The sequence below is a fragment of the Petaurus breviceps genome, unplaced genomic scaffold (assembly GCF_028583685.1).
Source record: "Petaurus breviceps papuanus isolate PSGF00001 unplaced genomic scaffold, PetGlider_PUasm1.0 90775, whole genome shotgun sequence".
Lineage (NCBI taxonomy): Eukaryota > Metazoa > Chordata > Mammalia > Diprotodontia > Petauridae > Petaurus > Petaurus breviceps.
Window position 1 is genome coordinate 10988820 of NW_027187342.1, and position 27563 is coordinate 11016382.

General features: G+C 39.2%; 1 protein-coding gene across 12 annotated transcripts in view; it reads left to right on the top strand.

Moving 5' to 3' along the window:
• WDPCP (WD repeat containing planar cell polarity effector) overlaps positions 1 to 27563 on the top strand; it is a 519354-nt gene that overhangs the window by 480155 nt on the left and 11636 nt on the right. For 8 of the 12 annotated variants that reach the window (XM_069068996.1, XM_069068989.1, XM_069068994.1 and 5 more), the window contains 3 exons: positions 8454 to 8616; positions 23926 to 24023; positions 27033 to 27061. In XM_069068996.1, the coding sequence (XP_068925097.1) occupies positions 8454 to 8616; positions 23926 to 24023; positions 27033 to 27061 (290 nt within the window). The remainder of the gene's footprint in view (positions 1 to 8453; positions 8617 to 23925; positions 24024 to 27032; positions 27062 to 27563) is intronic. The other 4 variants (XM_069068998.1, XR_011164621.1, XM_069068992.1 and 1 more) reach the window with 4 other exon arrangements.

Genomic DNA, 27563 nt, shown 5'->3' on the forward strand with positions numbered 1-27563 from the left:
GAAAAAGACTTGTCTGTAACCTCTGTAGCCATTCAAAATCACCTTAAACATTGTGAATAAGAGAACCTTTCTCATCTATGCATCAGTTAGTGCATAACAGACTACTGACATTCTCAAAGCACTAAAAATTTTGAGAATCAAGTTTATTAATAAGGATTATATTATGCTGTTTTTCACAAAAAGCTATGACAGTTTCACTTTAATGTTTAGTTTTCTATTTTAATCTTTTATTTTACATATAAGAAATATATAGCATGGTCTAGTAGAAAGAACACTGGATTGGGAGTTAGATGACATGACTTTACATCCTGGCTGTCTGCTATTTACTGCTGTAAATGTGACCTTGGATAAATCATTTAATTTCTTTGGGCTTCAGTTTACTCACCCATAAAAGAAAAGGTTGGACTTTCCACCTTTAAATTCTATTATCTCATTTTTTTGTGAGTAATTAAGTTTATGTATATGTCATATTCCCTTAATAGATGCTAACTTCTGTGAAGGCAGGGATAATGCCTTATCTGAGGATTACATCCCCCCCCCCCAGCACCTAATACAGTGTTCTTCATGTAGCAGTAAGTCCTTAAATTAAATATCATATCCCCTGACTAGTACAGTGGATAGAAGTTAGAATATTTAAATTTAAAAAATTTTTTCTCCTCCAGACCATTCAGCTGTCATCATAGTTCAACTACTTCCCCTTTAAAGTTCTCATCCAGTGGTTATATTACTCTGTCACTGTCACTGTTACTACCAAAAAGCAAGACCTTCTCTCACCTTCCTAAGTGACTTAAAAACCCCACTACTGCCATTATCCTCAGTTGTTTTTTATATTCCATAGTCAATTCATTGGAAGACCAAGCAGGCCAGTTTGGCTGTTTATGAGATTTTTGTATTCATTTGATTTTTCAAACACCCTGACTTTTCAGTTAATCAGTCTTCTCAAATCTCATGACTTCCACTTCATCTACCTCAGCCTCCTACAGAGAAGGTCATCACATGAAACTTTTCCACTGCCAAGATCCTGAACTCTGAAATTCCCCTCTGTCATCATGGTCAATATCTCCAAATGCCTCATTCCAATGGAACCTGCTTTTTATCCTCTTTGTAACCTCTGGCACCTCCTTTAGTCTTCCCTGTATCCCTATCCCATAATTCATATTCAGAATGATTCTGATTTGGGAACCCTGGGGTATTGGAAGGATGGTGGTATCCTTGACAGAAAGAAACTAGAAAGAAGGGTTGGCTTAGGGAAGAAATAATGAGTTCTCTTTTGCACATGTTGAGTTTTAAAAGCTTATGGGACATAGCTAATAGTCAATAAACATTTACTAAGTATTCATTATGTGCTAGGCACTGTGCTAAGCCCTGGGGATACAAATACATCTAAGTAGAAATATCCAAAAGACACTTGATGGACTTTCCCACCGGAGGCAAGATGGCAGAGTAGAAGCACAACCTCCCCGCGGCTCCGGCTTCAACCTTCCCCAATCCATGTAAAAAAGGGACTCTAAACAAACTTTGGAGCTGCAGAACCCACAAAATGACACAGAGAAGCTAACCTCCCACTGAGGACAGCCCAGCAGGCCAGCAGGAATCTAGTGCAGTGTTCTGGGAGCTGAGCCCAGCCCTACTCCAAGGCTTTAGTCCCAGGGCAGGCCTGACCAGCCACCAGCCAGAGGGACCCCAGATCAGCAGCAGCTGTGGCCGTTTCCAGATTTATCAACACATAGATGCGAAGGACAAAGTGAAAGGTCAGTGCAGTCTGGACTTTGGGACCCAGTAAGTGGGAGTGCGTGGCTTTTGCCCCCTGGGGCGAGAAGCTGCTGAGATGCTGTCACAGCCAGCCAGCTCCACGTGGCAGCTTCAGCTCCTGGCCTGCAGAGTGTAGGGGGACCAAGCACCAGTCTGAGGGTAATCGCTCTTGCTTTAACCTGCTTGGATCTGGATTGCAGTCTAGAGTGGAGGTCCCGGGGTGTGTGTCGAGCTTGCCAGAGCATGTGGAGACCTTAGAGAAGGCACCCATCTAATACCTCCAGCAGCTGAGAAAACCCCAGCGTTTGGGACAAAAGCTCCCCTGTCTGGTGGCAGAGTCCTACTGTGGCAAAAAGCCCAGGGGTCAAGTGACTGAGGAGCGACATGACAGGCAAAGGAAACAAAGCAGACAGAAGATTCCAACATTACACTCCTATTTTGGGGACAAAAAGGAGCAAAGCATGGAACAGGAGGAAAACAGTGAGGTCAGAACTCCTGCACCAAACACTTCAAAGGAAAATACAAGCTGGTTACAGGCCACAGAGGACCTTAAGAGGTAGATAAAAGAAGTGGAGGAAAAATTGGGAAGAGAAATGAGAACAATGCAAGAAAATTATGAAATGAGAGTCAACGGCCTGACTGAGGAAAATTACACCTTAAAAAACAGACTAACTCAAATGGCAAAAGAGGCTCAAAAAGGCAATGAGGAGAAGAATGCCTTAAAAACCCGAATTTGCCAGATGGAAAAAGAATCTCAAAAGCTCAATGAGGAGAATCATTGCTTCAGAATTAGATTGGAGCAAATGGAAGCTAATGACTATGAGAAACCAAGATGCTGTTAAACAGATCCAAACAAATGAAAGAATAGAAGGCAATGTGAAATATCTCATGGGAAAAACCACTGACCTGGAAAATAGATCCAGGAGAGAATTTAAAAATTATTGGACTATCTGAAAGCCATGATCAAAGTATGAACCTAGAAATCATCCTCCAGGAAGTTCTCAAAGAAAACTTCCCTGATGTTTTAGTACCAGAGAGCAAAATAGAGGTTGAAAGAATCTACCAATCACCTCCTGAAAAAGTTCCCAAAAAGAAAACTCCTAGGAATATTATAGCCAGGTTCCAGAATTCCCAGATTAGGGAGAGAATATTACAAGCAGCCAGGAAGAAACAATAAGAATTGTGGAAACACAATCAGGATAACACAGGATCTGGCAGCTTCTACACTGAGGGATCGAAGGGCTTGGAATATGATATTCCGGAGGTCAAAGGAGCTGGGATTAAAACCAAGAGTCACCTACCTAGCAAAACTGAGTATCATGTTTCAGGGGAAAATATGGTCATTCAGTGGAATAGAGGACTTTCAAGCATTCTTGCTGAAAAAACCAGAGTTGAATAGAAAATTTGACATTCAGATACAAGAAGCAAGAGAAGCATGAGAAGGTAAACAGGGAAAAGAAATCATAAGGAACTTACCAAAGTTGAACTATTAACATTCCTACATGGAAAAACAATAATTGTATCTTATAAAACTTTTCTCAGTAGTTGAAGGGAATATATATATATATATATATATATATATATATATACATATATATATGTCTATATATGAGGGTATATGGGCATCTGAATACATATGTGAATGTGTGTATATATGTTTACAGGTATACATAGAGGGCACAGGACCAATTTAACGGGAAGGGATGATACTTAAAAGGTGAAATTAAGAGGTAAGAGGAATATAATGAGAGGAGATGGGGAGAGACAGAATGGGGTAAATTATCTCATACAGAAGAGGCAAGGGAAAATGGCTACAATGGAGGGGAAGAATAGGAAGGCAAAAGGGAATGGGTCAACCTTATTCTCACTGAATTTGGCTAGGGGAGGGAATGAAATACACACTAAATAGGTTATCTCACCCTACAGGAGAGTAGGGAGAAGGGGATGAGAGGGGGGGGATTATGGAAGGGAGGGCAAGCTGGGGGGGAGGGAAATTGGAAGCACCCACTTTTGAAAAGCGACAGGATCAAAGTAGAGAATAGAACAAGTGGGAGGTGGGATAGGAGGGAGGGAAATACAGTCAGTCTTTTACAATATATCTACTGTGTTATTGTTTTGCATCAGCCACACATGTACAACCTATACTGAATTGCTTATCTTCCCAGTAAGGGTGGGTGACAAGGAAGGAAGGGAATGAATCTCGAATTCAAAGTTTTAAAATCAAATATTCAAATATATATGTATATATATGTGTGTGTGTGTGTGTATATATATATATATATACTATTATTAATACCATTTTACATGTAATTGGGAAATAAGATATACAGGCACTGGGGCATAGAGATCCACTGGAAAAGTCAAAAGAGGTATGGGAGAAAATATGGGAGAGAGCAGATTGGAGGAGGGAATATCCTGTGGGACTGCTATTTTGGGGCGGTGGGTAGGGGAAAAACAGAAAATTTGTAACTCAAAATCTGGCGGAAACGAATGATGTAAATCAGAAGTTAAATAAAGCATTAAAAAAATACACTTGATGAAGCAGTGTTGGAGCTCAGGAAAAAGGTGAGACTTGATATGTTCTTCTGAGAGTCTGATGACTCTGATGATGGAGATCACATCTGAAGTTTGGGGAGCTGGTGATATGACTGAGTACAAAGAGAGAAGGGAAGATCCTTGGAGGACACCTGTGGCCAGGAGGCAGGACACAGATAATTGTGCAGCAAAGGAAACTGAAAGGAAGTCATCAGATATGTAGAAGGAAAACCAGTCCAAGAGGATGAAGTAATCCTCCTCCTTGCCAAGGATAAACCCTCTCCTGGAATCTTTGATCTCATCAATTCCTATCTCCTCTAGGGTCTTGCTCCATCAATCATCCATTCCATTTCTTCTCCACTGGTTCCTTCATCTCTAGCCACAAAAATGTTCATACCTCACCAACCTTAAAGAATACATTTCTCTTAACTGTGTTATCCCCTCAAGCTACTGTCCTCTTTTTTCCTCTTCCCCTTCACTGCTCAGCTTCTAGGAAGAGAGTTATCTACGCTTATTGTCTCTGTTGTCTCACTACCCACTCATTCTTCAATCCCTTGGAATCTAGTTTCTACCTTCTACCACTTTACTGGCTTACTATGACCTCTTAACTGAAAAATCCAATGACCTTTTCTTATTTCTTATCTGCCATTACATTTCTGCAGCAATTATCCTCCTGGGTACTATTTCCTTTGACTTCCATCATATTGTTCTTTGCTGGTTGGTCCTGTCCTGCTTGTAAAGTTAACAAGAATCTATTAAGTACTTACTATGTGCCAAGCACAGTGGGGATACAAAAAACACAATCCCTGCCATCAAGGAGACTGCATTCTAATGGGAGAGACAATATGTAAATAACTAGGAACACACAAGATATGTTTAGCAAGATGGAGGACAGTCTAAGAGAGGAAGGCATTAGCAGCTGGAGAGACCAGTTCATCAGTCAATAAACATTTGAAATGATTCTTGAAGATGAAGCAAACTAAGAGCTGGAGGGGAGGAGGTAGAGCATTCCAGGGCATAGCCAGGAAATAGTCATGGAGATGGGAGATTAAAAGGGTGTCATATTCAGGGAACTACAAATAGATTAGTGACGCTGAAACATAAAAGTACATGAAGGAATATAAAGTGTGAAAGGTCTGGAGAGGCAGGAAAAAGGTCAGGCTGTGAAGAGTTTTAAATGGCATCCTTTGCTGGTTCAGCTTTTCTCCACCTCTTAAGTGCGGGTATCAATCCCCACTCCATTCTGGGCTGTCTCCTTCTACTCCATTCTTAACCTTGGTAAGCTTTGGTTATACCAAAAAGCCATGGCTTTGGTTGTCCTTTCTGTGAGGAAGATTCCTAAAACTATACACCAAGGTGACTGCATGAACAGCCCAAACCACCTCACTCCTACATAGCAGCTCCAGCAAAAATCTAAAATTTCACCAGACCAAATAATGATCAAGAACTTCAATCCTCCCTTTACCCCAGAACTGTACAAAGAATCACCTAAAAACATGCAGGCATCAGAAAAGGGGACTTCCAGCAAAGCTGTAGCCTCCACAGGCAACAAGCTGAGGAAGGTAGAAAGCTCTTGAAACTGGGGGAACAGAAATAACCAGAGCAGCATAGCAAGAGTCAGACCAGGACAACCTAGACCCAGAGTATCCAAGGTCAACAGGTCCTATGCTTTGATCTAGAACTCTGACCCTCAAAGATCCAGGTTGCCTAACCTCAGGGGGTAAAGGTCTATTTTTTCCTCCATTCATATTTCCACCATCCTTGTCCAGTGCCAGAATTCCTGAGGGTACAATGGGATAACCAAGCCCAGGGGTCCTTAGGTTACATCAGTAGGTCAGGTGTTAGTGCCACATATCTGGACTGCACAGAGGCAAGGTAAGGACTATCTTGGGATGCTGTGGTAGGGAAATGATAGGCCTAGTGTAACTCCCATCTCATCTATGGGAAGTTGTTAATCAGCCCGGATGGGTTCTGGGAAGTCTGGAGCCTGGGAGGAGAGGTAGGGAAAAGCTGTGTGGTAGAGTCTAATATCCATTTGGTATAAAACCTAAACCATCAGAAATATTTATCCCCAAAAAAAAACATTTTCCATGGATTTTGAACGTATTCTTATAACTCCTGATCTTTAGCTGCTCATTTCATTAGCCACCTGACTAGTTATAACCAAAAAAACTGGGCTAGTAGTCATTTTGGTTCTTGTATATTTGCCATTGAGTTAGTTTGGGATTTCTGTTCCCTTTATTAAGACACCAAAATTAAGTGCATCTTGAGAATCTAAATAAGAGGAAATGTGGAGGAGTAGATAGAAGGCCAAATCCTTAATCAAATCCTGCTTCTGACAGACACAACTTTTATAACTTTGGGCAAGTTGCTTACTAAACTTTTCAATGCCACAGGTAACTAAAATTCTAAATTACAAGTGGGTCATGATTCTGAGTTTGAGGGGGAAGTATTCTCACTAGAAGTTCCCTACACTGAGGAAATCATAGCATCGTAGGTGTAGAGACTGAAGGAACCTTTTAGATCACCTGGTCTAACCCCCTCATTTTGCAGGTATAGACTGCCTGACTCCTTTCAAAACAACTACAACAACATGACTTCTGCAAATCATTCCTGCTCATCTTTCTTAGCTGGGTTACCTTGAAAGAAGAAATGTTTGCTATTTCTTGTTGGCAATCCTATAATCCGAAATTGGTGGAAAAGATCTAATAATGCTTTATATTATCTACCAGTTGTTTTTTTGTATTTTGGGGGGGGGGCAAGGGCAGTTGGAGTTAAGTGACTTACCCAAGATCACATGGCTAATGTTCAGTGCCTGAGGACGGATTTGAACTCAGGTCCTCCTGACTTCAGGGCTGGTGCTCTATTCACTGGGCCATGTAACTGCCCCTCTACCAGTTTGTTTTAAAAGAAGCAGTGTGAAAAACTTAAAGTACTAACTATATAATGTTAGTTATTATTAATGTTATAGAGAAAAATTGGAGGATTAAAGGTAGGTGAATTTCAACATGATACGGCCATGCAAATTCCCTCAATGTATTTACCAACATAGTTTGTAGAAATAAGTGAACCAGTTTTTTCCCTCCAAAAAAACCTCTAGAATTCCTGTGTTCATAGTCTTGGACTTTAATAATACTGTCTTCAAAATTACCAATTTCTATGCTCAGACAACAAAACTCCTTTTAATGGCAATCATGCTTTTTTAGTTATGCTTCTGTACATTTTTATAAACAGAATCATTACAAAAAATAAAAACTGCCTAGTGAATTGTTTTGTTTTGTTTTAAGCCCTGAAGCTCTTTAGCGAGAACTTGAAGATTTTTTATACTCAATCTACATATTGGATATTTCTTTCTCAGAATTCATTGCATAATCACGACCTTTCTAATATTCAGGATTTATATATGTCAGGTAATTCAGTATGCTACTTTACAAGATAAGAAGGGTAGGGCAGAGTTTACCAGGGGAAAGGAAAGAAGAAAATTCAAACATCTAGTTCTTGTCTGTATTAGGAAAAAAAAAATTTTTTTAAATAATCCATACAGTACAACCCTGATTTATTTTTTAAATATCTTACTCCTCTAGTTTTCACATCCTCATTCCAAATAAGACAAATATGTTTCATAATTTCTAACCATTTTCTTTCCAAGTTAGCCACAGTATAACTTTAGGTATACTACCAAAGACATAAAATGTAGCATCTCATAAATTTCTAAAACTTAATGTTTTGGGAACTTCTGAAATGCTAACTAACTAAAAGTAAGACTGAGCAAATATTTTATCCACATATTCTATGAAAATTTTTTATAGAATAGAAGGTTTTTAAAGTGTGTGTGCTTACATGGGAGCTTCTCTAGCCATTGATTAATTTAGTCAATTGCAATATTTGCATAGAATAAAATTCTTGAGTAGATGGCCCACTGGAAAACATTTCTTCAGCAAAGAAACAAATTCTGGAAAGTTATTCACAATTTTAAACATTAAGAACATTTTTTAATCAGTGAAAATTCAATTAAACTATACTAAACTAAATCTGAGAATAACAAAAGTCAAAACAAAAGAGGGCTAGAGATTCAAGATTTCTAATGCATTTGCTATAAACTGACAATAGTTGAAATGTAAAAGCTCTGATGGATTATGTTTTTCCATCTTAAATCATTTTAACAGAACTCCTGGGGTCATTGGATGGAGGGGACACACTAAATGAAGCTTTTGTTGGCCTGTCTTTAGCTCCCCAAGGTGAAGAAATGTTTCCAGATAGTCTTCCTCCTTCTGGTTCAAGCTACAGACATATCTCACAACAAACCGCATTGTCTTACTCTTCAAACAGGTGAGAAATGGAAGGTGATTGATATGGTTATATTATTGAAAGCATTTAAAGCAAAGATTCTTAACTATTTTTTTTTTGTCATGGGCCCCTTTGGAAGCCTAGTGAATCCTATGGACCTTTTTCTCAGAATAATGATAGTAAGTAATTGAAAGAAATGTTAAATTTCAGTTAGAGATAAGTAAAAATGAAGCTGTTTACCCCCAATTTCATGGATGCTTTGGAGATTTGTGAACCCCAGGTTAAGAATTTCTGATTTAAAAATGGTTATTCACAAAAACTAGCCGTGTGACCTGGGGCAAGTCACTTAACCCCAATTGCCCTCCCAAAAGCAAAAAAAAAAAAAAATGACTACTCAGTTATTCAGACAACAAGCTTTTATTAAGTGTCCCAGGTACTACAATTGCTAGGGATACAAAGAAAGCCAAAAATAGTTATTACCATTAAGGAACTCACATTCTAATGGAAAAGACAGCATATTTTATATATAAGCACATATAAAATGATCTGGGGAAGGAAATGGTGAACCACTCCAGTATCTTTTCCATGAAAAGCCCAAATGTGGTCATGAACGACTAAAACAACAACATATAAAATATATACAGACTAGATGAAAGAAAAGTCATCTCAGAATGGATGATGCTGAAGCCTTCTGAAGAAAAGCTTCCTGCAGAAGATGAAACTTGAGCTTAATTTTGCAGGAAGCCAGGGGAACTAAAAAGCAGAGGTGGGGGTCAGGGCATCACATGGGGGATGGCCAGTGCAAAGGCACAGTGGTGGGAGAAGTGACATGTCAGAAGAGCTGATAGTAGGCCCAGGTAGCTAGACCATAAAGTGCATGGAGCACAGGATAAAGGTTAAGTAGACTGGAAAGGTGGCCAAGTTTGGAAAACTTTCACATTCCAAACAAACTCATTTATACTTGGTAACTGAGTATGACTGGAGCTCATTGAGTAGAGAAGTGACACCATCAGACTTATACTTTAGAAAAATCAGCAACTGGGAGTAGGGAGAGACTTGAGGCAAGATGACCAGTTAGAAGGCTATTACAAGAGTCCAGGAGAGATGTGGTGAGGGTCTGATCTAGGGTTGTGGCTGTGTGAGTAGAGAAAAGACATATGGGAGAGATGTTGGAAAAGTGACAAGTTTTGGCAACTGATTTGATATATAGGATGAATGAGAATGAGGAGTTGAGGATGAACCCAAGGTTGCAATCCAAGCATTTTGACTATTTTGGGTATTTTAATATGACTAATAGCTAAGGTTAAGTTTACCAAGAGTATGCATGTCATCCTGTCTGTGTGTGATGATAATTTTCTTATGACTAGGACTAAGAAGATGCAGTGGCTAGGATAGGGGTAAGATAGGAACAGGAAGGATGAAGATCTAGTGATAGCACAAGACAAATTGAAGATGATTGTTGCTACACATTTTGTTCTGGTAATTTTCCATTCTAAGTCCTAAAATCATTAAATTTCCTAATTATTCATTTACACTGTACATTTTGAATTATGTTAGTGTGATCATGTCTGATCATGTTATAATGTGACTCAGTAATTACTGTTTTGGAAGATCAAGAATTAAAGCAGCAACTTTCTCACAATAGCCAATAGTAAGACCTAAAATTTAAGATAATGTCTACAGAATGTAGTCACTTGGACTATCGTGAAAGAAAAATGTGATCAAAAAATGGATAATTACCAAACTGAGCAGAGGCATGAGAAGATAATGTAGCTAATCTGATAATACCATCAAAGTGCTTGTGAAAAACTATGTGTGTATAGATATCTATATTTATGTATTTCTATGTATATACATGTGTATACATTCTCATTTTTTTCTAATTCTCATATGTTTTAATCAACCAAAATTTCATTTGAAAAATATCACATAAAGACTGAAAGGTAATATGGCAAAGGGCAGAGAAGGCTGGCCTTGGAGTCAAGACCTGGGTTCAAGTCCCACCTCTGATGAATACAACAGTATAACTGAGCAATCACCTAACCTCTCAGTCCCCAGGCATCTCTCTGAGGCTATGAGTTTTAGAGCAGGTGCTGACTTGCTTTGTTAGAGGGAGATTTTTCACAGTGAGTTCACTATACCAATAAAATCTGTCAGGTCCAACCCCACCCCCACCCCTCACAAAAAAAAAAAAAGGAAAAAAACATAAAATCTATGAAAACTATACAGAGCAAGGAAATTCACAAAGTTAACAGAAATAAATAAGTAAACAAGGCAGATGCTTAGATAATACTTTTCTTTTCCATCCTGAGGACTGACCTACCCCAAAACACCAAAAACAAAATTCAAAGACTAAGATGAAAGAAAGAAAAAAGAGAGGGAGAGATAGAGAGGAAGGAAGGGAGGAAGGAAGGAAGGAAGGAAGGAAAGGAGGAGGGAAGGAAGGAAGGAAGGAAGGAAGGAAAGGAGGAGGGAAGGGAAGAGGGAAGGAAGGAAGGAAGGAAAGGAGGAGGGAAGGGAAGAGGGAAAGGAGGAAGAGGAGAAAAAGGAAGGAAGAAAAAAAAGGACCAAAAAGGAAGAAAACAAAAAGAAAGAAACTTGATACTTGGTAACCAGCATAGTAGTGGTATGACATTTTAATAATGATGATTAACGTTGACATACCGCCTTAAGGTTTGCAAAGCACTTTATCTTATCTCATCTGATTCTCACCACAGCCCCAGGAGGCAGGTGCAGTTATTACCCTCATTTGACAAATGAGGAAACTGAGACTGAGGAATTGAGTCCCTTGCCCAGGGTCACACAGCTGGCTAAGTGTCAAAAACAGGATTTGAACCTGAGCCACAGCGCCCCCTAGCCGCGCTCTCCTTCTTTGACAGCATCAGCAGCCTCCACGTTTCTATAGTGTTTCCTGGACACTGCCAAGGTAAAACAGGACAAGTATTGTCCGCGTCATTTTCCAGATGAGGCAGGAGAGGTGCCCCTCTGCCTCAAGCCCCTTCCCACTGCTCCACAAGACCTCCCCACAAAATAAAATTGTCCCCAAGGACCTCTAAGAACCAGCAGCTGTGGGAGAGAATTTGGACACGAATCATTTTGAACGGCATGTTCCCAAGTGAGCTCTGGGCTCAGTGCTTTCCCAGACGCCTCCAGGCAGTGCAGATGTCAAGCTGCCACAGCTCCCCCCAGAGTGAAGAAGACCAAGCCCAGGCCCAGCCACAGACGACTGTGGTCAGAGGTCCAGCACGGCTTTCTGCTCCTGACTGCTACTTAATATTAAGCTTCTATTTATGGAGCAGGTTAGAGCCACGGGGCTCTTTCCACGTGCAATTTTACTTTGCCCCGCAGCCACCTAGAGAGGGGGCAGTGCCAAGGATGACGGAGCTGGAATGGGAGCTTCACAGCCCCCCACCCTTACCTACAGCATGCCAGACAGTTGTTTCTCCAGCCTTTGCCTGAAGACCTACAGAAGAGGAGCTCGCTCCTTCCTCAGGCAACACATTCCACCTTTAGGATAGCTCTGATTGCTAGAGAGTTTTCCCTGACTTCAAGTCTAAATGGGTCTCTTTGCATCTTCCACTCATAGGGCCAGGTTCTGCCCTCTGGGACCAAACAGAACAAGTCTAATCCCTTTTGCATATGACAGCCTTTCAAAGGTTGGAAAATATAGTTCCTGTCTTCCCTGTGTCTTCTTGTTTAATGTCTCTCCAAACTTATTTAATAGGTTCATCACCAGAAGCTTGGCTGCTGGGTGCCGGAATTTTTTTTTAGCTAATAGCAAATCATGTAGACCATATATCACCAGATGAGTGGCCATCTAAATCATTGGAGACAAAAGTCACAAATCCTTAAAGTGTCTCTCGAGTTTTCCGTAGCTAATAATATGAAATAAATGATGTCTTATTAGTGTGGTCCTAGTAGTAATGTAATATTTTTGAGCTGTTCTACAAACTGTTGTGAGTAGTTTATGAGCTGGCAGAATTTACATACTATAATTTTAAAGGGATTCTAGGAAGAGCCAAATGCTTTCAAAGCAAAAGACAAATACAAAATTGGGGATGGTGTATCTGTTAGAGAAAAGATCAAACATTTAGAGAATTGTTATAATTTCCAAAAGTTGCTAAGAAAACTGAAGGCCTCAGTCACTGTCATTAAAATTGTTTAAAATATATGTTGCTTGATTTCTTTTAGGCCTGGGCCTATGAGATGTGCTAAGTTACATGGCCTCACTGGATGACCCTTAGAAGTCTCTTAAGGGCTTGCAGCCTAAAATGTGGAGTCCTAGTTAAGATTTGCAGGTTATATTATGATATCAAAATACTTTGACCTACATTTGTCACTTGCAGTCAGGAAGATGCCTGTTGTTGGGCAATCTTACCTGATGACAGGATTGAGCTCCGTGGGGAAGAATCTGAGACATGGCTCTAAAGTCAAATCTGCAAAATATTGTTACCTTTCAGATTCCATCATCTTTGACATATTTGGTGTCCTGGCTTCCATAAAGTCCCAACCAAATTTGTTTTCTGCAAAAATTATTTTCCAGGGGCAGCTAGGTGATGCAGTGAATAGAGCACCCACCCTGGAGTCAGGAGGACCTGAGTTCAAATGCAACCTCAGATACTTAACACTTAACTAGCCATGTGACCTTGGGCAAGCCACTTAACCCCAATTGCCCTCTGCCCTCCCCTCTTCAAAAAGCAAAAAAAAAGTCTTTTCCAGTCCCCCTTAATGCTAGGTTCTTTCCTTTGTTGATAATATTCAGTTTATCAGTTTATTTTACATATCTATATGTAATCACGTATATAATGTACATATATGTGTTATTATACATATATACACATACATATATACACACATATACATACATAATATATAAAATTCATACATAGTTTTAAACTTAATGTCTCCTCCCATTAGATAGTAAGCTCCTTGAGGACAGGGACTATCTCTTGCCCTTGTATGACCAGCACTTAACATAGTAAGCACTTAATAAATTCGAGTTGACTGACTAACCGGCACCTAAGCAGTACATAGGAGACCCAGTGAACCCCATAGGAAAACACAGAGAAAGCACACTAGCTCCTGACCACCATGTCTGTAGGTACAACGACCAGACTCCCTCTGCTATCGCCAGCATGGCATATGGAATATCGCCAAGGTGACACAAAGTCTCTGGAGCCCTTACCTGATAATGCTTCCACATTCTCTCACATACCTAAACTTTAATTCTCTTAAAGACTGACATATTCCAGCCCTGAAGGTAATGCAAAGCTGGCTTAAATAGTTGCTGCTTCCCTCTACTGAGTCTGGGGAAAGCCGCTGACATTCATTCCTGGGCAGTAGACTCCTGTCCTAAGATCCTGGCTAACAACATGTGATAGTAATGGCAATTAAAGATTCCCCTGTATTGGCTTGGTTTTCAAATTGATTGTGTTAAAACCCAGAGTTTGTTAATCCCACCTGTGGGATGGACTTGTTGATGTGAAAAGAAAGTCCTGAACTGGGAGGAGCTGGTGACGTAGATTTGGAGAGACAAGAGAGAGGCGGAAGATCTTTTTGGAAGCAGCACCTCGTGGAGAGAGAGAGACTAAGAGAATTGCTGGTGGCCGCTTTGAATTGCCCTGGACTTTTGAGACCTGCCCCCTGAGCTGCCAAGGACTGAGGAGACATGGCTGTTTTGCTGGTACTTTGTCTGTCTGTTTTGATGTTATTTTGCCAGATTTGTCCACTGGTGAAAGACAGTCCTTTTGTTGAAGAAGTCCTGGAACCTGGCTGTTCGCTAAGAAGCCCTGAGACTGTCCTGCAGACAGAGAGTGAATACTGTCCACTGGTGAGGGACAGTGCTGTTGTTGCAGGGGTCTGGAGACTGTCCTGCAGACAGAGTGAATACTGTCCACTGGTGAAGGACAGTGCTGTTGTTGCAGGGGTCTGGGAGCCTTTCTGTTGGTTCAGAAGCCCTGAAGAAGGATTTTCTTGTTGTATGTTTACAGAAATCCTGGGAGAGGGCTTTGCTAATGTGTTCAGGGGTTCTAGGACTGTTCTACAGACAGAGGATAAATTCATGAAGGGACTGGCAATGTATCTTATGGCCTTGCTAAGCCTTGTCTCCCCAGGAACTAAGATTGCTGAGAACTTGCCTCGTGTCAAGATGAAGAAAAGACCTCCATTTGGGTATTAAGTGCTGTGTTTAAACTTGATGTAACTCTGGGGTAGATTCAATTGTGATCCAGGGGTGGGGAACTTTTGACCTTATGTTTGGAAACTAATCTCCATTTGAGAAGAGGGGCTTTGTGGTGGACTTAATTAAGGTATAGCCTAGGGGTGGAGAAGTATTTAGAACCGAGACTTTGTAATTGATTGAATGATTGGAAGGTCCTGGGGTGGGGTAGTACTTGGAGATTATTTAATCACATTTAGTAAATGCTGTATTTTGAATGATGTCATGTTTTGATCTTCTCTGTTCTGGGTTTGTTACTGAATAAAATAGAGAGCACCTATGCTGGTATTTTGAACCTGGGAAGTTGCCTTCTTTTGGCATTACATTACACAACATTATCTCATCTAAATAATCACAGCTACCCTGGGAGGTGGGTAATAGAAGTATTATTATTCTCATCTCTTTATCAATACCTAGACACTAAAAGGTAAATTTTTAATAAGTATATGGCATAGACTACCTAAATTGGAACTGAAGTCACAAAAAGCTGAGGTTCTAATTCTTTCTCTGATACCTAGTAGCCTTGTGACCATGGACAGATCACTTAACCTCTGAGACTCAATTTTCTTATCCATAAATGTAGGTAATAGGATTTTTAGTGCTTGCCTTCTGTGTGAAATTATGTAAGCAAAGCACCTTAATGGACTGTATAAATGGCAGCTATTATTAAATATAACTCTGAACAACTATAATTACACATGACGAAACAGAGTCAGAGTTTTAGGTAGGATAGCTATGATTGGGTAGTGGTAAAGAGCACTGGATTTGGAATCAGAAGCCATAAATATTTATTAAGCACCTACTATGGGCCTGGTACTGAAGATGAGTTCAAGTCTAAATTCTGCTACATAAATATTTATTAAGCACCTACTATGGGCCTGGTACTGAAGATGAGTTCAAGTCTAAATTCTGCTGTTCACCATCTATATTACTACGTGACTTTATCTGGTCTCACTCTGCTCATCTGCAAATAGGAAGACAAATTCACTACCTACCTCTCAGAATTATCCTAAGGATAAAGATGAGATAAAATATATAAAATGTATTATAAACTACAAGTACCATGTAATCTTGGACTGTGTAGTGTTAATGCATTTTTGCTTAATGGAAAGATCTTTCCCATCCATTAATAGGTCCATGTGACATGCTTGAGTCACATGGCCTGAGTCACATAAGTCTGTGGTGTGAAGAGCTTACAGAGCAGATGGAGCAGAAAGGGTAGAGCAGAGCTGAGAGGAAGTTGGTCATAGCAGTCAGATCTGGGAGTCAGAGCAATTAGAGCTAGGGAGAGAGAGGAAGCAGGCAGCAAGCTGGGAGTGTTCATTTGTGGGAAGGCCCTAGCAGGAGGAAGGCTTGGGGATGGTGTTGGTCTCTGCACTGTTACTGTATATAGATTTCTTTGTTGCTATGATGGATTCAGTTTTCTGGTGTTGGGATTGGACTTTCTGGTGTCTGAATAAATGTTTTGCTTCTGTCTTATATATGGAGAGTCTGTTATATTTCGCAATTCAGACTTACACCAGCATATTCATAGCCATGAGCACTGTTTATATCACGTTGGTGCTACAGACTGGTATTATTAGATCAACTAACTGAAGTCACACAAATCTAGACAGTGATAGAAAAAAGACTCAAACCAGGTCTTCTGGTTCCCCAAGTCTAGGATCTTCCCATTTTCTATTTAGCAAGTATTTATTAAGTGTGTTGTTGTTTGGTCATTTCAATCATGTCTGAGTCTTTGTGACCCTATTTTGGGGTTTTCTTGGCAAATATACTGGAGTAGTTTGCCATTTCCTCCTCCAGCTCATTTTATAGATGAGGAAACTGAGGCAGAGTTAAGTGACTTGCCCAGGGTCACACAGCTGGTGAGCGTCTGAGGTCAGATTTGAACTCAGGAAGATGAGTCTTCCTGACTCCAGGCCTGGTGTTCTAGCCACTTCTCCATCCAGCTGCACCTTATTAAGTACTTACTTATAGGCAATGTGCTCTGTTTGGTAATTGGAACACAAAGATGTATTCCCTATTCCAGAGGAGCTTTAAAATCTAATAGAGAGGGGTAAGACATGAACTGTTTGTCTCATAAGACCCTGTGAAGCTAGTATTGCCAGCACTGTCTCTCTTTTACAGATGTAGAAATGAAGGCTCAGGAGGTGAATTGACTTGTCCAGTCACACAACAAATTCACATCAGTACCAGGACTGTGGAAGTAGTGTGTCTCCCCAAGTCCTGTGCTCCTTCCATAGACCATACAAAAGTAGTTGGATGAATTGAACCAAATGACTTTTCTCATAGGCCTTTATTTTACTATTGCAAAACACATGCTATGTTTGCCTCATAGAGGAAAAGGAGATTCAAATAAAATAACAAATGTAAAGGACTTTTGAAAGTGGAAGTACTATACATATTTGATGCTGTTATGATATAATATAGTTACTAATTAAGGTGATTTAGTGCCTTTTAAGATCCCAAGGTATATCATCATCATCATAATTATTATAATAAAATAATTTATAGCACACCTACTATGTGCCATACACTATGCTAAGATCTTTACAAATGTTATCTCATTTTATCCTCACAACAGCCTTCAAGGCAGGTGCTATTAAGATCCCCACTTTGCAGTTAAGGAAACTGAGGCAAGCAGAAGTTAAGTGACTTGCTGAGGGTCACACAGCTAGGAAGTGTCTGAGGCTGGATTTAAGCCTTCCTGTCTCCACACCACCCAGACCTCACCTACTTTGCCACGTAGATACCTATAGGTCACTGTGATAAGGCTAATCATTTAGCATAATTACATCTTACACTTTTCTATAAACTATTTGACTCAGTCTCCTCATTTGTAAAACTAGATGGAGTAGGAAATGGCAAACCATTCCAGTATCTCTGCCAAGAAACCTTAAGTGGGGTCACAAAAAGTCAGACGTAGCTGAACTAAGTGAACAACAGCAAGTACTTTTTTATAGCTCCTCTAAGGAGAATCTCACAAACTTGAGACTCTGAAAGTTAAGAGGATTTAGATCTGGACACTCTAACAATCATAGGAGTAAAAACAGGGTGGGGCCATTATGTCCTGTTTATCTTGTACGCATCTCGTTTGTACATTGCTCTTTCCACGTCATCTCTTCCAGTAGACTGTGAGCTCCTGGAGAGCAGGGACTGGCTTTTATTGTTGTTCTTCTAGTCAAAGTTTGGGGGGCGGTGCGGGGGGTCCTGTTGTGGTTTTTGTTTGTTTTGGCCTTTCTTTGTAGTCTCAGCACTTAGCACAGTGCCTGACATGTAATAAGCATACGTAGTAAATGCCTCAATTGGCAGCTAGGTGGAGATGTGGGTAGAGTGCCAGGTGGGGAGTCAGCAAGACTCCTGAGTTCAAATGTGACCTCAGACACTTACTAGCTGTGTGACCCTGGCCAAGTCACTTAACCCTGCTTGCCTCAATTGGCAAACCACTCCAGTATCTTTTCCAAGAAAATCCCAAATGGAGTCAGGAAGAGTCAGACACGACTGAGATGACTAAACAGCAAGAAGTGCTCATTGACTTGACTGGTCTATCTCTGGACAGTCATACAGTATAATCCAGATTAATAGAAGCAAACTCCAACATGAATTAGTGAATATATGAATTATCATGGTTTTAGAGGTATAAAGGACCCTACAGGCCATCTACTGCTGAGGAAACTGAGGAAGTGACTGACCCAAGGTCACAGAGGCAGGACCTGAAGAAAGTCCTCTGACTCTAAAACCAGCAGATTGGGAGAGCATCATATCTAATGCCCTCATTTTACAGGAAGAAATCTAAACCTGAATCCTTTCGTAAGTCAAGACCCTGGATCCAGTTTAGCCCCAAGGTTAAGTTCCTTTATGGGGTCCACAAACTTGTTCTTTTTAAAAATATTTGAATAACTCTATTTCAATATAGTTAGTTTCTTTGGTATCTAATATATTTTATTTCATATATTTAAAAACATCCCTAGAAGGGGTCCATAGGCATCATCATCAGATTGGCACCAAAGGGGCCTGTAACATAAGAAATGTTAAGAATCCCTGATCTATAGAGTTTGTGGTCTTACCGTTCTGTTCTAATGTAGTTCCTTGCTTCTTTATTTCTTCATTCCCAGATGAACTCTTGTGAGTTCAAAAGAATTGCCAATTAAATGGTTTGGAAGGAGAGAAGGTTTGGTTCCTGAACCCCAAGGCTCCATCTTTTTTTTTTTTTTTTGCTTTTTGGAGTGGGGAGGGCAGGGCAATTGGGGTTAAGTAACTTGCCCAAGGTCACAAGGCCAGTAAGTGTTAAGTGTCTGAGGTCAGATTTGAACTCAGGTCCTCCTGACTCCAGGGCTGGTGCTTAATTCACTGTGCCACCTAGCCACCCCCCAAGGCTCTATCTTTAATCAGTGATTTGCACTAGAACTTAACACTTTTCCAATGTTCTGTCTCTCTGAGGATTGTACCTACTACCCCTCCCCACACCCCCCCCATACCCCCACCTCCACCCCAAGGTGGGCGAAATAGATAGCTAGGGAGACAGACAATGTCTGAATTCATTGGAGAGGTGTCATTTCTAGCTAGACCTTCCCTGAAAGGGAAAGAATTGCCCCCTCTTCTCATTTTCCTTTCAGGATGTCACTGAATACTTTTCTTCCCCTATTCAGTGTCTCCAAACATCTTTCCAGTGCTTCAGGAAGGGTCAGTTCACATTTCTCCTCCAAAAGCCAGGTGCCCCCTGCTGGTCAATTTCCATTTGCTCCCCAGGACTGCGGCCTTTGCTTGCCAGCCAAACTGCAGGTTCTCTTTCACGGAATGGAGCTGCCCACTAGCCACAAATCTCAAGGAATTTGTCAGGTCTCCACACCTCATGTCTGACCAGTCAGCCCAACCTAGCCTAACCATGTACACCATGGCACCTTCTATTCTCTACTGTATTTTCAGTTTTCTACAAATACGAATTTTAAGTTTCTGAAGTCCAAATTTTGACTGCTCAGGAACAGATCTCTCATTTATAATGTTGTTTCACTAAAGAAGTAATGATTTTGTATAACCACCTCAGCATCAAGTAAGACAAGTGTATAAGGATATTGAAATTATGCTATCAGTACAAAAATATGAAAATTCTAAGCTGAAGCAAAGACTATATTTTTAACTATGAAACTGATTAAGAAAAAAATAACCTTTAGGTAAATTTAGACCTGAAGCAAATATTGACTCATAACCATATTATATATACCTACTCTGTTGATTAAAAGAGAAAGGTAAATAAAAAATAACAGTTTCTGATTTCATTTTCTCTTGTAAATAAAACAAACAGATAAGAGAAAAACTTATACAAAGAAGCAGTAGTAGAAAGGGGAGGAATCATGGGGTAAGAAAGGGAAAGTACAAAAATGTAAGGAATGATACTATGCCCAAATGAGTCTATATTCTCCCCAATTTAAGTGTGCCCTCAAAGACTCGAATGGATCAATACACTCATTAATTTGGATGTGCCCTTTAGTGACGCAGGTTGCAACCCATCCATACCTCCCTATCCATCCTATGTGATTCATATCTGTCTCCCCATAAATTAGCCATAAGGAATTCACCCAACATGTGGAAGCCTCCCTCACATCCACCTGACATTGTAAGGATGGCAGTAGAACACTCCAGCTGTCCAGCTATCCTTGACATGGGACAAGCTCATCTTTTTTTCTATCATACATGCTCTCCTACTTGACAAACTTTCTCTCTTTCACCTCTAGAATGAAGAAGTTGGACCAAATAATCCCTGAGATTAGGGTTCTATGAGTATTTCTGTGTAGTGCTAGTAATCATGAAATCTCAGAATGGGAGAAGATCTTAGAAACCATCGAACCCAAACCTCTCTGTAGATAAGGAAAAAGACTCAAAGATTTGCCCAGCATCCCCAAGCCCATGTGTGGTAGGTTTGAAACCAAAGCCCATATCTGCTAACTCCCAAGCCTTTGATCTTTCCAGGCCATCACACCACTATCTTTGCAATCATATACCCTAGAATAAGTGTCCTATAGGTTGGTATCTTAATGCTTAGTAAATCTGAAGTCAGAGTGAAATGATTGCTTATTTACATTGGCTTAAAATAATTTTTATTCCTAGCTAAATATTTGCCTTCCAACTGGAAAAGATACTTCTAAAATTGCATTCTACCATCATTGGTAGGAAAAAAGAAACACTAATTAGATTCCCCATTGCACTCACAAACTTCACAGGTGGAAATTTTCAGCCCTTGCAAAACAAGGAAATTTGTCAACAAAGTGCCTGGCAATTGATCTATTAAAAATATTTTATAACCTATAATTCATTAATGTTGACTCAAAACAAACTGTCAGGGCTGACAGAAAAAGCTGACAATCATCCCATTCCATGTTGGCCGGCCCAGGCTGACCTTGTTTACACATCTCCGTCTTTTAATTTGTGGTAACTTGGCATAAGAAAAGACTGTGGTTTATGTGCAGAAGGCCCTTTTCGGCATCTTAAACTGAAATAAACGTAGTAGTACACTGAGTACTTCCAGTTTTCTGAGCTCCTACGTGGATTTATATGTATTAGACAGAACTGGTTAAGTTCCTTTTATCCCCACTGGGCTTTTTATGTTTGTTGACTATAAAACTATAAGCTAAACAGCAACATCTTTTTTATAAACCTTGGTCTATGTCTAAAATCCTCCCAGCATTGGCTGATTTTAAAGACACATTCAAAGAGGATGGACAATGTAAGCTCTTTTAGAACATGAAAATAGAAGGGTTTCGGCAATTTGGCTGCCAAAAAGCAGTTTACCATCCTCTGCTGAATCCATAGCCACATGTGAGAAAGCTGATCGAGATACTACTAGACTGATAATGGGTCTAAAGAGCAAAAAGAATCTCTCTCTTCAGCCTAATCTGGTCTCCAATGAAGTTTCTTGGTTTCTTTTTCTGAGCCAATAAAGCTTAAAGCAAAGGAGTACTTGCATTTATTGTGGCTTTAATATGGCTCAAGGAAAGCGGATGAGGGAAAATGTTGCTTTATGGATTCTCAGCTGCCTGAATAACTTCCACTCTGCTGGGACAAGAAAGAAAAGTATCCAGGAAAATCCAGATCCCCCTCTAGCTTTTTGACATGCTCAGAGATAGAGTTTTTCTTCGGAATTTTATGTTACATTTGCAAGGCTTACTTATCACCGGATCAAAAAATAAGCCAAAATCATTATTCATTGATTGCAAATCACTATATCACAACTATAAATGTACCTCTTTCTATTTGCAGAGACCTTTTTTCCACTAGAGTTCAGTACATTAAAAGATACCTATGAAGCCTCAACCATTTAGATGGTATAATATTTAAATCACTGTTCTGATTTAATTATGGAAAATTCAAAGGAATGTAAAAGCTCTATGTTAGAACAGTTGAAATCAGCACTGTTTCTTATATCCATCCCAGCTTTCCCATTCCTAATAATATCCACAGTCTCAGTCTCTCCTACATTAACACTTGAATGGGCTTTTACAATGTCCTCTTGACTATGGTTCCCTGCAATTCATGCTTCGGCCAGATTCCTCTTTCCAAAGCCCAGATCTAATCATCAAAAACCTCCAGTGGCCTGCCAAGTTCAAACCCCCTAACAGAGATGCTTATCTTTCTTTTATCATGGACCCCTTTGGTAATTTGGTGAAACCTATTGACCTCTTCTCAAAATTATGTTTTCAAATACAAAAAATAAAATAAATTATGAAGGAAACTAATTTTGTTGATATTTAGTTATCAAAATATTTAAAGATCAAGTTCACAGACCCCAGATTAAGCTTTATCTTAACATTCAAGGCATTTTTTTCTGAGGCAAAATCTGACTCCGGTTTACCTTTCAAACCTTATTTGTTCTGTGTGCCATCATATATATTGTACCTGACTATGATTTCACAACTACATCAGAAAGTTAACAAGCAAGAAAACCTCTGTGCCCTTGTACATGTATTCCCTCTGCTTAGGATGCTCTCCCATATCATTTCAGCCTCCTTCACTATTCCCATCCCTCCTTCAAGACCCAAATAGCCCAAATGCCACCTCTTCCATGTAGTCTTCCCTGATTGCCCTTGACCAGAAGCTCTTTCTCCTTAGGACTCTCATAGCTGTTTCTTTCTTACATACTGATTGTCTCCTGTCTTATATTAGAATTATTTGTATCCATTACTTATCTCCCTTATTAGATTTAGATTGTCTGCTTTATGCAGGCAAGGGCTATGGGATTTTTTTCATCTTTATACTTTCCATCAGTTCCTAGCACAGTATTTTCCATATAATGGACACTTACCAAATGTTTATTAAAGGAAGGAATAACATAATCTCTTGCCATAGGGGAGAAAAATTAGGAAAATCATAGGGAAATAATAGTAAACTTCTAACCTGAAAAGAGTATTATGCAAAATAACAAAAATTAAATATAAATATTTCTATGTATACTGTTTCATTACTTGATGGTAGTTCCTTTCAAATAATTATGCATAGTCATTGATTAAAAAGTGAGAAGAGAAGGGGCGGCTAGGTGGCGCAGTGAGTAAAGTGCCGGCCCCGGCCTCACAACACACACACACACACACACACAAAAACTAGCCGTGTAACCTTGGGCAAGTTACTTAACCCCAATTGCCCTCCAAAAGGCCAAAAAAAAAAAAAAGTGAGAAGAGATTTCAGATGAACAAAATGAAAAGGAATGCTTAAAATGAAACCTCCTGAGCTATGGGCTATGAGTATTTTAGTGAAAGACTAAAGGATAAAAGCATTCACTTGTATTGTCTGTCTTAACTGTGGAAAATGCTGGTATCCACTTTGTTTTCTTGTTCCTCCGCTATCTGACTGAGTACTGTTCCCAAGAACCAATTCCATACAAAATATACCATTTGTATACATTAATGTAGTTGGTATTTAGAATGCTCAATTAAATGAAAGTCTTCATGAGGTGAAGGCCAAAGATATCATACCTTGTTTTGCCTAAAAAAAAAATCAATTATGAATAATTGCAATGTGAAAAAAGAAGACATTACATAAAAAGCACTACAATGGTTTGAAAAGTATTGTAGTCTTCTTCTATACTTGAGAAAAGTAAAAAATGTTTTCTTACTGTCATGTCTCTGTTTTTCTCCTGCCTCAAGACCGAAATACAATAGACCAGCACCTGAAAGAGAGAGTAAATTTGAGGACAACTATACTTCACCCTTGATGGAAAACCCTCTAACCTGGAATTCAGAAGGTAAGGATAATTGTTGTCATAGCCAAAATATATAACTTAAAGGAAACTAGATATTATGAAGGAGCTTTCCATTCAAAGGAGTAAAACTAAATTAACCCTGAATTGTTTCCACTGATATTAATAGGACTTGGCGACTAATTGGATGAGGGGTAGGAAGAGTGGAAAGAAGGAGAAGATGAAATCAAAGAATTCAAGTTTGGGTAAATGGTTAAGCCATTGATATAAAAAGAAAAGTAGGGAAGAGGATCAGACTTTGAGGGAAAGTTCACAATTCAGTTTTAGACACGTTGAATTTGTGATACACGCAGGACATTCAGTCAGAGATATCCAGTGGGCAGGAATTAACATGAGTCTGGAGCTAAGGAGAGCAGTTGGGACTAAAGACAAAAATGAGAGTCATCTCATAAACCTTCAGAGTGGATACCTTTATCATACTCTGGTATTTCAAAAGAGGCCTGATTTCATCACTGTGGTAAGTTCTTAATTCGGGTCATGATCTTTCTATTGTTTGTGATTTGCTATGGTCCAAAAAAAAAATTTTTTTTAATTCATCAACTAATGACCAACATTTTGGTGATAAGTTTCTCTGAACTTATTTCAGAGAAGTTAGTCTTCACCAGGCCCAGACTCAAAACTTGGATGGCTTTGTGGGAGCTTCCAGACCTTGTGCTATGCACACTACTCATGAAAATTAGTAATGGGACGTTAAGGGAACTAACAACAATAGTTAAGTTTATATAGCACTTACTGTGTGACAGGCACTGTGCTAAGCACTTTACAGTTATTAATCTGATTTGATACAACAACAGACCTGGGAGGTAGGTTCTATTATAAGCTCCATTTCATAGATGCTGAAACTGAGGCAAGCAGAGGTTGTGTATGTGTCTTCTCTTCTAGGTCTTTTCTCCTTGAGGGTTGAGAGAGTGTCACTGTATCTCCCCTAGCACATAGTTCAGTAATTTGCACAGAATATATACTTAATAAACATTTATTGAATGAATAAATAGAAAAATGGGACACCAGCCATTTTGGGGCAATACATACAAGAGGGTGAACAGCAACATAAGTAGACAGGATAGTTGAGATGCAGAGTTGTGATCAACTAACATTTATGAAGCATTTACCGTATGCCAGGCACCTAGATTGGAAGTCTGGATACCTGGGAAGATGGTGGTATCCTTGACAGTAATGGGGACGTTAAGAAGAAGGGAGAGTTGGGGGGGAAAGATAATGAATTTCAGTTTTGGATTTGTTTTTTCATTTAAGATGTATAAAATACATCAGTTTAAGGCAGTTGGGAATATGAAAGTGGAAGTGAGGAGAGAAGTTTAGGCTGGACAAGCAGATCTAAGATAATTGTTGAAACTGCCCATGAAATCCTAATAGAGGGAGAAAAGGAATCAGTACAGACCCGTGTGGGACATGGTTAGTAGCCATGACATAGATGAAGATTTAGCAAAGGAGAGAAAAAAGAATCAGTAGGACCAGAAGAAGAACCATAGGAGGGCATAGTCACTGATAATGAAAAGAATATCGAGGAAGAGAAAACAACTGACAGTGTCACACATTACAGAAAGGTATAGATGGCTGAAGATTGAAAAAAGCCATTATCAAGTAATGATCAAGTAAGAGACACTAGTAATGTTAGAGAAAACGATTTCAGTTGAATGATGAAGTCAGAAGCCAAACTACAGAGTGAAGAAGAGCATGAAAAGAAAGTGGAAGCATCTATTATTGACAGTTTTCTCAGGGAGTTTAGCCACCCAAGGGAGGGGAGAAACAGGATAATCACTAGCGGTGGTGTTGGGTTGGGTTTGGTTGGGTTGGGTTGGGTTTTTTGAGGATGGGGAAGACGTGGTCATATTGCCAATTGACTGATCGAAACTAAAGGCATGAAAAATCTCAGACCTCCATGTTGACCAAAAAAAAAAGTGACAAGAAAAAAATATTAGTAACTGTTGACTCATACATCTACTGTCTCATCCATAGGAAATTTTATGGAAATAACTACCTTCACATTGAAGGGATTAGAAGGGAAAAATCAAGACTTTACAAAGAGATATTTCACAGAAAACCACATCTTTATCATCACACAGTTTAGTGAAATAAGTAGAGCATACAAAATCTCATTGTACTTAATTTACATTGACGATAAAACAGCATTCCATTTAGTAGAGCAAAATGCTGCCATAAATTAGTCTCCCATGCAGATTTCAGAGTCATATAAGATGCCTTGTCTGGACATGGAATGGTTTAGAATATTAAAAAATATTTTTAAGGAACTTTAAGAAGTATCTTTAAGAAACTCCAATAATTAGTGAACATAAGCAAAATTGATCCAATTGACAGGCTCCATAGACATGATTTCCCAATAGTCCCTAATAAAGATTGTTTTAAATCCAGTTAAATTAACATTGGGCAAAAAACCATTAAGTTGAGAAATGTGTCAATAGTAAGTATAACTTTCATATTTACTGATTATTAATTAATGTTAGCCACAATATAATGCAGCTGGGTGTTGCAATGAATTTTGTCCCAGAAACTTACTAGCTGTGTGTCCTTGGGTAAGTTGGTTAACCTCTCAACCTCAGTTTCCTTATTTATAAAATGCATATTATAATAGCAACTACCCTACAGGGTTAAAGGTACTTTTTAATATTTTAATTAAACCATTATCTTAGAAACAAAAATACCGAGATAAGCATAATGTACAGATATTCTGATCAATGACAGATATCACCCATAACATATGAGAATCTATGTTGTAGGAATTCACCAAATATTGCCATATGTTGTTGATAAAGTTTCATTTATATTGTACCTTAGACATAACTTTCTCTAAGGCTGTTCAGCATTTCAATTTATTCCTAATGCAATTATTTTTAAGAATTGATATGCTTTACAATAAAGAAACTGCAATTTATGCTAATAATCTATGAGGTTTTTTTTTTCACTGAGTTCCAGTATAATGTTACAGAATTAAATTCCAGTAATCTCTTCTTTTTAAAGGAGAACTAAGAGAAGACTACACAGAGCAGGTAACACATTTTTCATTTAGTATTTATAAGATATTTAAGGTTTGTGTAAAAAAACAAAGAGCATGTTTCATATTCCACCCAGGTTACTATGTTTTAATTTTATTATGATGAAGCTGTAGAAAGGTGAACTTGTGCACAGAAGAATATAAAGCACAGCATCCTGGCTCAGACCAACCCCTCATTTAAACTCCTATTTTGTCTCTGTCAGTAGTATCAAAGGTCAGTTTGTGGGAAGGCATGATTTTTTTCTGTGATATCAACCTCAAAAGTTTTGCAATATTCTGTGAAACATGGCTGTCTAGCTGCTCTTATAACAACACCCCATGGTTTGTCTATTAGATCATCTAAATTATGTTGCTGTGGTTCACAGAACTAAGGGATTTTATCCCAAAAGCTATTTTTAATTTAATCTCTCAAAATTCCTTCTTCTTTTCTCCTCCTCCCTCTCCTCCCCTTCTTCTTCTTGTTCCTTCTTCCTTCTCCTCTTCCTTCTTCCTTCCTT